Genomic DNA, 10,494 nt, shown 5'->3' with positions numbered 1-10,494 from the left:
TCTGAGGAGCCTCCCTATTGTCCTCCATAGTGGCTGCACCAGTTTACATTCCCACCGAGTGTAGGGGAGATCCTTTTTCTCCACATCCTCTCCAGCATTTACTGTTTGTAGACTTTTTAATGATAGCCATTCTGACGGTGTGGGGTGATTCCTCATTGTAGTTTTGATTTGCTTTTCTCTGAGAAGTAGTGATGTTGATCACCTTTCCATGTGCTTGTTGGCCATCTGTATGTCTGTGGAGAGATTAAGGTGTATGAGCTATTTGTTTATTTTGGAAATTAGTCCCTTATTGGGTGCATCATTTGCAAATATTTTCTCCCATTCTGTAGGTTGTCTTTTCATTTTGTTGATGGTATCCTTAGCTTTGCAAAAGCTTTTAAGCTTAATTAGATCTCATTTGTTTATTTTTGCTCTTATTTCCATTACTCCAGGAGCTGGTTCAAAAAATATATTACTGTGATTTATGTCCAAGAATGTTCTGCCTATGTTTTCCTCTAGGAGTTTTATAGTATCTGGTCTTAAATTTAAATCTTTAATCCATTTTGAGTTTATTTTTGCATATGGTATTAGAGAATGTTCTAATTTCAGTTTTTTACAGGCAGCTGTCCAGTTTTCCCAGCATCACTTATTGAAGAGACTGTCTTCTCTCCATTGTATATTCTTGCCTCCTTTGTCGTAGATTAATTGACTGTAAGTGTGTGAGTTTAGTTCCGCATTTTCTATCCTGTTCCATTGAACTATGTGTCTGTTTCTGTGCCGGTACCATACTGTTGTGATTACTGTCACTTTGTAGTACAGTCTGAAGTCAGGGAGCATGATTCTCCCAACTCTGTGGATGAGGCTGGACAAGAGGCTTATGCGGGTTTCCTGGCGGAAGGAGTCAGTGCCTGCCCCACTGTTGGGTGAAGCTTGATCCTGGCCCTCTGGTGGGTAGATCTGTGTCTTGGGGCACATCCAGAGGCATCTGTGACTCAGGAAGTCTGCTGATGGGTGGCGCTAGGTCTTGCTGCTAATGATCCAATCAAGATTTCAGCCTCCAGGAAAGTTCACGTAGATGAACACTCCCAGAATGCCCGCCCTCAGCTTTTATGTCCTCAGGGTGAGCCGCAGCCGTCCCCTACCTCCCCAAGGAGACCTTCCAAAACCAGCAGGCAGCTCTGGCCCAGGTCCCTATGAAATCACTGCCTCTGCCCTTGGACCTGGCGCACGTGAGATTCTGTGCATGCTTCCCTAGAGAATGAAGTCTCTGTCTCCCCTAGTCCCATGGGGCTCCTGAAGTTAAGCCCCACTGGCCTTCAAAACCAGATGTCCTGGGGTCTCCTCCTCCTAGCGCAAGAGCCCCGGCCTGGGGAGCCTGACATGGGGCTCAGAGCTCTCACTCCTGTGGGAGGGCCTCTGCAACTTAATCTTCAGTTTGTGGATCGCCCACCCGGGGGGTATGGGGCCCCTCCTACCGTCCTGCTGTGGTTCCCTCTACGTTTCCCATTGATCTTTTTTGCTAGGTTCCAAGCTTTTTTTTTTTTTGATAGTTGTTTAGCAGTCACTTGTGGTTTTGTTGTAGCTGTGATGAGAGCAAGCTTGTGGCCCTACTACTACGCTATCTTAACCAGCATTTTCCATCCTTTTTGAGAATCTCTTGTTGCCTTTTAGGAGTTCTCTATATAATCTGGATATTACTCCCTCAGCAGGTAATATGATTTGCAAGTCTTTCTCCCATTCTGTGGGTTGCCTTTTTACTGTTGATACTCTTTTTGTTACATACAATTTTTCTTTTCCATAAAGTCCAATTTGTCTTTTCTCTTTTGTTACCTGTGCCTTTGTTGTCATACCAATAAATGATTGCCAAATCCAGTGTCATGACTTTTTTTGTTGTTCTAAAAGTTTTGTTTCAGGTCTTGCATTGAGGTCCTTGATCCACTTCGAGTTTTTTTCTGTGGTGTTGAGTTAGGGTCCAAACTCTCTCTAGCACATGATGTCCAGTTTTCCCAGCACTGTTTGTTGGAAAGACTATCTCTTCCCCACTGAATGGTCTTGGAACTCTTGTCAAAATCACTTGACAACAATGAAGGTTTACTTCAGGGCTCTCTATTCCATCAGTCTATTTCTCTTTATTCCAGTACCACACTGCTTTGATCAGTGTAACTTTGTATTAAGTTTCAAAGTGAGGAAGTATGAGTCCTACCGTTTTGTTCTATTTCAAGATTGTTTTGGCTATTCAGGGTCCCCTGAGATTCATATGGCTTATAGGATGGGTTTTTCTATTTCTGCAAAAAAAAAAAAAAATTGTTGGGACTTTGATAGGGATTGCATTGAATCTATAGATCACTTTGGGTAATATTGGTATTTTAGCAATATTCACTCTTGCAACCCATGAACATGTGATGTCCCATTTATTTATGTCTTTCAGCAGTGTTTTGTAGTTTTCGTCATGCAAATCTTTCACCTCCTTGGTTAATTACTAAATACTTTATTCTTTTTGATGCCATTATAAATGGAATTGCTTTTGTAATTTCCTTTTCAAATGGTTCCTTATTAGTGCATAGATAATGCAACTAACTTGTGTGCTGACTTTTGTGTCCTGCTACTTTGTTGAACTCATTTATTATAACAAGCTTTTTGTGAAATCTTTAGTTTTTTACGTATATCATCTGCAGAGATAACTGTACTTTGTTCTCATTTTTTTTTTCTTGCCTAATTGCTTTAGCTGTAACTTCAGTACTGTGTTAAATAGTAATTAAGGTAGGCATCCTTGCCTTGTTCCTGGTCTTAACAGGAAATGCCTTGATTCCAACCTTGCATTTGTTACAATAGTTATTCCTAGTGTCATCAACCTTGCATAAATATATTATGGTCATTTCTTTAACGTGCCATTGGAATCCACTACTTAGGATTTTTATTCATATCATGCTATCTTTGTGAGGTTCTTAAATCAATGCTTCATTAAGAATCTGGGGGCTTATTACATGCTGGAGTTTAACCCTTGTGTTTATGTCACAAAGATTTGATATAATTCAGCTGTCATCATCTCTGGGCCTTTTCTTCTCTAATAATTAATCTGTTGCAATTTCTTTCCAACCACTTTAAATAATTTGTATTTTCCTTATAAATCATCTAATTCCTCTCTCTCTCCCCATCTCACTATCTATTCAGGCTTGTGCCATTTTCTTTTATCAGTAACTGCTGATATATCTTACTTTACATGAATTTTTACCTCATTAATTTTTGTAAGTAATTATTTCCTCCTATGTTGTTATTTCCCTAGCTACTTGAATTCAGTGTTTAACTCCTCTCTGTCAGTGTATCTAAGGCTACGGCTCCCAGCTGAGCACACGCCCCGCCCCACCCCACGCCCAGTTCTGGTCAGCTCAGTCTCTGCCGTACGAGGGGGTCTCTCCTTGGTAATGTAGTTACATGGTAGCTGGACACACTCGATAAACTCTGGAAACTTTTTTACTTTTAAGACTCATGTATGTTAACAATTAGAAGCAAGAACATAATATACAATCTACCTGTTAAACTACATTACCAAATACTAGTTTTGATATTTGATGGGGGGGGAGAGTTGGGGGCACATAAGGACACACAGACCATCGTCTAAACCTTCAGACGGCAGCCCATGACAGCCCATGACAAAAGCCTCACCACAGCGGCCTGGCTCTAATTTTGTTCATAGTCCTCTAGGGGCTGCACTGTCCACCAGTCCCCACCAGCTGCGTGTGGCAACTGAGCACTTAAACTGTAACTAGTTCAAATTGAGAGTGTTGTAAGTGTATCTTGAGAACTTTGTACCAAAAAAGAGGTAAAATATTAACATTTTTTATTACATGTTGATGTTTTAACTATATTGGACTAAATACATTAAAATTTAACCAGTTTCTTTTTACTACCCTAATGTGTCTACTAGCAAATTTTTAAATGACACAATTCTACTGAGCAGGGCTGTCAGTGCCCTTCCCTCCGATGCACATACAAGGCTTTGAGAGCAGACGGCATTGCCTTCTTGTAACCATTAGAAGACAGCAGCACCATGATGCCAGGTTAGTGTTAGCATTTATTTTAAAAATACACAAAATAGAAATTTTTACATCAAAGTGTGATGACCTCACTTACACACTGTTCCATACTTACCTGGTTTGGTTTGCATCCTGGTGCAAACGTTTAAGAACAGATGGATTTGATTCTGATTTTTTTGCTATGGTTCATGTAAACAGTTGAAACTGCTACATAAAGTAGGTTGTTTTAAAAGGTAAAATGGCCACAGAAACCCAACAGTAAAACAATTCAATTTGGTTTGTTTGATGAAATTGGCAGAAGTCTTAGCAGATAGATAATCAAAGACTAAACTGGCTTCTAGGCATCTTAAATATTAAAAACCTTGAGGTTTTCTTCATCTTGTAAACATAACTTAGACCTTATTGGCATTAAGTTTGAAAGTAAAATATTAAACCATGATTTTCATCATCCTGCCTGTGTCAGTAAACACTCTCTTTTATTATGAGAATGAAACCAAATAATAAGCAAAATACATCAGGAATTTCAAACTGTACTGCAAAGAAGGTCGTGGCTGGTTTCTTCTGGGAGCGATCTAACTTAAGCTGACCCTGCCACTGGCTGAGTATGATCCCCTCTGTCCACTGGACAGTGCAATGCCACAGGCCACGAGATGGTCAGTTCCTCTTGCTCCGTGTCTTCTGAAGCAACTGAGACCACTTCCACCTCTGCCGGCGCTGCCGTCCTTCCTTGGGCTTGGACTCACTGGTTAGTGGTCTGCAACTATCGTCAAGACTGTACCGTCCCTTTAAGGTACCACATGCCACCATAGCTGACACAGCAGTCCTGGGAATAGAGACACATGTTAAGGGCGGACTTCAGCAGGAGAGGGAGCTACTTCATTTTATGCAGCATCTCAGAACTTGATTTATGATTAATGGCGAGAACACAAAAAGTAGATCAAGCTCTGCCTGCACATGATGTGGTCAGCCACGTATGGGCCTTGGGCCCCTTCCTCTCCTCCAAGAGTCTTAAGACTGAGGAACTATAAGTGAACGTGCTCTATAAACACTGAATAGAAAAACCGAATAAGCTGACCAGAACAGAGGTGCTTCACAAATAACATCAGTCTATCTATGGCCCTGGATGCTTAACAGAGGCCGTAAGAATTCTAGAATACTGGGAATCTGTCAGCAGCTTTCAGCATTCCATGTTTCTGCAAACATGATATCTGCACCACAGGCATTTCGTAAAAGCATTGTAAGTAATGCCCAGTAGGAATTAAGTATTTTCACATACTAGACAAATGATATATTCCTTTTTAAAGCTAAAATTTAATTAGATGTGGCTATGGCAAAAACCACAAAAGTGGTACCAAGATTCAGAGGAGGAGTAAGGCAAGGGCTATACCACAGGCCTTGTCACTTTCAAGGATGATGACCCCAACCAGACTGTATTTTTTCAGGATAGAGCCTACATTTTATTCAGTTTAGCACATACCCACCACACTAGTGCCAACTATTATCTGTTGCTGAAGATCCAACTGGCTGGGGAAGGATCCAGAGGAAGTCTGATTTAATAAACACAGTAATAGGAAAAGCCCTGACTGATCCCTTTCCACACACTGTCAGCCTCCAACTAAGACAGGGAAGAGCCTGTTGTGATCTCCCTTGTTCTTAAACTCACGGTCAGTGCAGAAGCCCGGACTCTGATGTGATTATACGCAAAATAGATGTACCTTTAACACTTTATCCACCTCCTGTTTACTCAGGTCCTCTCCGCACTCTTGAGTCAGCCGAGACTGGATCATGTTCCGGCGTACACGGTAATTTTTGGAAAAAATTTCAAGCAAAACCTGTCGATGCTTTAGTAGCAAAAACATGTTATTATGGGAAACAATCGCGTAAAAGAGAAACAGCCCCAAATAAGAAATCCCAAACTATGGACCGAACTCCACACTGCCGTCTGTGATCAAAGTCCCTACCCAGGACTTCTCATTAAAGACAAACACATTTGGCTAATTTGTCATCTTTTGAGACCCCAATAAAATGAAGACTAGAAATAAAGGTATGTGCCCACAAGAACAAAAATGCCAGTGAAGCATCAGCACAGGATGAACAGTTTAGACATAATTTTGGATGATAAAAAACAGGAGTGATAACTGATTTCGCAGGCGGGGGGAAAGCCACAATCTACACTGCGTGAAGACAGAGACCAGGACGAAGAGTGAGCGGCTGTCCTGACACGCAAACAGGATATTATGAAACAGAATGCTACGAAAAGCAGGACGTCCCACCAAAATTAAACAGAACAAAGTAAAAATCCCCCAGTAGTATAAAAGGTATCAAATGACAAAGAAAAGCTCTGATTTATAACATATGACCTAAGAATTCTGAAAGAACAGTAAAGGAATTCTCAAATCTATCAGAATTTCCTAAGAATGACTCAACCGTTTAGTACAGGGATGTCCCACACCAGAGTACGTCTGGAATTGCACTGATGTGTTATATTCTGGGTAAGAAAAAACCTAAGTTTGGTTTAAAGGGGAGGACGTGGACCAAACTGAAAAGACCAAGAAGCAGAAAGTCACTGAGTGACAACTAAGCTTGAATGTAACAGAAAACTATCTTAAATCCACAGGAAAAAATGATCTGCCCTCTAAAATTCTAGCCCCAGGCAAACAATGATACTTAAGGACAAAAGAAAGCCATTTTAAGACATGGAAGAATGCAGACAACTCCTCTGCCCTCTTAGAAGCTAAAATTAAGCAAAAGGTTAGACACGAGATTCTACGAGCCAGCAACAGACACAAAGCCGGCCCCGCCGGAGAGGCGGTGGGAGGCGTCCAGGGAGTCAGACACAAGAACGGTACTACGGCTGGTATCCAGGTGTTCAGAAAATCATACAAGGGAAAACAGGAAGTAGTATAAAAAAAAAATGAAATCACAGTTTACTACTGATATTTGGCCCTACAACGAATAAATTTCCAGTCATGATGCTAGAAGCATTAATATCTGATTTAACTAAAAAATTCTCATAAAGGCTGAGAACTAAATCCTCATCCATGGCAACAGGAAGCCCACTGACAACATCAAGCTGATACATCAAACAGCAGTATAAGCTCAGTTTGTATATACATTAAAAAAAAAATGGAGGTAACCCTTTGGGTGCTATCTTGTAGTTAAAAAGCAGTTTGCCTCTGAGGAGTGGGAACCAGGTCAGGCAGGGCAGGACACGGCTTCCCACAATTTATTTTTAAGAATATGCACTGCACTACTTATTCCTTTCAATTATTGGAGCACGTTAGGAGCAGGAAACCCAGATGCCACCTATTCTGGCCAATAGTGCACAGGCTCGTGAGGGAGACCTGCTCCAGCCTGCTCTCCATCCCTGGCACCGCCACAGGTCCAGGGGCAGCAGAGGCCCCGTCCCTTTGATGTTCCCAGGCTGCCGGTCAGTCCACTTCTAAGAGGCAAAAGGGAACAAAGAACTCAGTGGGGGCTTTTGCCCACTCCTCTTCTTGCACCAGAAGAACAGGATCTGGAAAAGGACAGACCAGCTGGAGTCTTAGCAATTAAATCTTAATCTAAATTTAAAGTTCAGGCAAGTTCATGATTTAAGGAAAACTTCTGGGCCTCAGGGCGCTGCTTGCTGAATTCATACTCTGTTCACTAGACAGGGTGTGACTAGAGGCAGAACGGCCAGTTTCCCTAACCTGAGATCTGATCCGGCACCCAAGATCTGATAAGGAATCCTTTTGATTCCTCCGGCTGTCAGCCACCTGAGAACTGTGGTCCATCATGGGTTTGCAAGGCTGGCTGGGCATCAGAATCCGGACCCTACCCCATTCTGCTGAACTGAACTGAGTCTCTGAGGTCAGTCCTGGGAATCTCTCTATTTTTTAAAAGGTGATTCTGATGCAGCCAGTCCAGATTGGCATTTGGGAACCACCAGTTTTGGCACAAAGTATTGGCACAGCCAGCATATTCTGAAGACAGAGAGCCAGAATGTTTAAAATTGGGAGTAGCTGGGACGTCTGAAACGTATACAACTGCACTCTGGGTCTCTCCAAAGCTCTGACCCCCTGCAGGAACACCTCCCCGCTCCTGGGGAAGATGGCGGCCAAGGTCACCTCACCTGGTCACTCATGTCTCCAGACTCCCAGAGGGCGAACACCTTCTGCTCATCCGGGGAAGCAGCAGTCTGTGGGGGAAACTAACCAAGGCCGAGGTGTGAGCTGGTCATTTGTCTTTCCCACACAGCTCCACCTCCCCCGGGCCCTCCCAGTCTGTACCGGCCCAGTTCTGGGAACAGGAGTTCCAGTCCCAGCTCCTGCCATTCACTAGCTGTGGGCGGTGGGCAATTGCACCTGTGTCTGCTTCTCATCCTCACCACAGGGAGGAGGCCAGCCACACCCTACCCAGCCCGAAGCCCACAGATGGACTGGATAAGGTGGAGAAGCGGGTGTTTCTGTTTTTCCCATTAGCCTGGCATCAGCTCACCTCCCTGCTTTAACATCCAGTGTCGTCCTGCCCTAAATACCAACCCTCAGGTGTGTCCTGAGAAGCACTCCCGCCCCCCGAAACTCCTTAGGAATATCCTGGGGATTTCTTTCAATCCCTTCTCACAAGGGCCACGTCAGCATGGGTTAAAGACCCTGCCTGACTCCGTTCACCAGGGTCCAAAGGTGGACCAAGGAAAGGGTGGCCCAGGCTCGTGGTACCCGTACCCGGAGAAGAGGGTTGGAGGAAGGGGGCACCTGGTCTTGGTGCCACAACACAAGTAACAGCAGCGGTTACTACCACATAAAGCCCCAGGTGGGACTGTAAATTTACAATCTCATTTGCTCATTAGAAACCAGAGAGGTAGCAAGGTGCTGCTGCCCCCTACTCTCCAAGAGGAAAGTCCAGTTCAGAGAAGTTTACTCACTGTCCATGGTCACACAGCTAACAAGTAGCAGAACCAAGAGTTAAGTCTTTGTCTTAACTCACTGTCCCTAGGCCTCAGCTCCCTCACATGAAAAAAACGAGGCTGGACAGGTTTGAGCGATCTTCCACCTGGACATGACTATGACATGGTCCCCACATCAGGATCACGAGAAGGGACATTGGTGACAGAGCTACAGAGAGGGCCAGGGCCTCCTGCAGCTGCCAGTCCTACCGAGAAGCGGCAGCCAGAGCAGGTCGCGGGGCTGGCCCACTGCATGGGCCTTCCGTCCACTCCCGCTGCCCAAGACAGCCTTGCTCACATCAGGCAGACACCCCTCCCTTGCCCGGCTCAGTCAGCGAAAGGCAGGTCTGCAGATAAATGGACCCATTTGCTGGGTGGACAGTGTGGCTCCAAATAGGGCAAGGCTCCCAGTACTCTAGTACCTTCTGCAGAGACCTCAGCAAGGAGGCTCCCTGTCGCGAGGGCCAGATCCCTCAGGGCAGCCCAGCCAGCCTGAGACCCGGGGCCTCTTGTCCTAGTTTCTGCTCCTCACATACACAGGGATGGGCCTTTGCCTCAGGTCACCCAAGGCTGCGGGTGCTTCTGACCTCGGACTGCAAATGTCAGTGCTCCCTTGTTAAGAGGCAGACACAGCCCCGCCTCACTCTGCTTGCTGCAGGTCTGGACAGAGCCTGGGCGGAGAGGGTGACTGGCACAGCCCTCCCGGGGCCACAGCCAGGCTCCCTTCACTCGCAGCTCAGGGAGATGGTCTCCAGTAGTCCCTCTGCTCTTACATTTCCTCCCCTCTGAGGCCCCTTCCAATGGCAGGACAAGGAGACAAGAAGCCTGGGGTGGGGACGCGTGCCCTGCACCCACAGGCCTGGCACCAGAAATGCTAATCAAAAGGCCAGAGCCCACACTGGCCAGCTAGCCTCTACAGACAGGGAGGCCTGCTGGGACCCAGGCACAGGAGGAGCCCTGGTGAGAGGGTTGTTCATCTGACTTGAAGCAGAAAGGATTTAAGACTTGGAGCCACTATACTGAGGTTCAAACCCCAGCTCTGCCACTTCCTGGGTACGTGACATTTACACAAGTTCACTTTACTTCTTTGGAATTCAGTTTCTCCACCTGCGATTGCAAGGAAGATCAAATGACACTAGAAGTGAAATCATCCTGAAAAATGGCAAAGCTGACAGGAGTGAGTGTGGTGCCGGCAGGGGAGGGGACTAGACCCCAGGACACGGAGCCAGCGTGACCGAGGCCCTGCTGTGTACTGAGCAACGGGCGCCGGCCTTCAGACTCTCACTGAGCCCTGACCAAAGCCCCGGGACACAGCAACGCACACTCACCCACGTCAGAGGAGGGCGCAGAGCCGAGGGGTTGTCTGGCCCAAGCTCACACACACAACCACATGGGAGCCAAGATTCAAACCAAAGCTGGCAGTCTCCCAAGTCCCCATGCCACTCCCCCCTAAACAGCTGTTACCCCAAAGCCGGCAGGGCTCAGGCCACTCGGGTGACCAGACTTCTCTCCAGGGCCTGCCTAGAAGCCCTCTGAGGAGCCGGGGGGCCTCGT

At 45.6% G+C, this 10,494-nt stretch overlaps 1 protein-coding gene and 1 long non-coding RNA gene across 3 annotated transcripts in view; one reads left to right on the top strand and one right to left on the bottom strand.

Moving 5' to 3' along the window:
* The first annotated feature begins 3,914 nt into the window (after positions 1–3,914).
* LOC135319215 (uncharacterized) lies at positions 3,915–7,587 on the top strand. The gene is made up of 2 exons (XR_010377677.1): positions 3,915–4,037; positions 5,762–7,587. It is a non-coding gene; the product is annotated as an uncharacterized LOC135319215 (long non-coding RNA).
* Positions 4,034–10,494, bottom strand: part of POLR3E (RNA polymerase III subunit E) — a 28,770-nt gene continuing 22,309 nt past the window's right edge. For both annotated transcript variants that reach the window (XM_031433064.2, XM_031433063.2), the window contains 3 exons: positions 8,128–8,205; positions 5,729–5,854; positions 4,034–4,836 (listed from right to left, as the gene is read on the bottom strand). In XM_031433064.2, coding sequence (XP_031288924.1) covers positions 4,780–4,836; positions 5,729–5,854; positions 8,128–8,205 — 261 coding nt within the window. In that variant the 3' untranslated portion in view covers positions 4,034–4,779. The remainder of the gene's footprint in view (positions 4,837–5,728; positions 5,855–8,127; positions 8,206–10,494) is intronic.

Source organism: Camelus dromedarius, chromosome 24 (genome assembly GCF_036321535.1).
Source record: "Camelus dromedarius isolate mCamDro1 chromosome 24, mCamDro1.pat, whole genome shotgun sequence".
In the NCBI taxonomy this organism is placed as follows: Eukaryota; Metazoa; Chordata; class Mammalia; order Artiodactyla; family Camelidae; genus Camelus; species Camelus dromedarius.
This window is presented reverse-complemented; position numbering and strand designations above follow the sequence as displayed.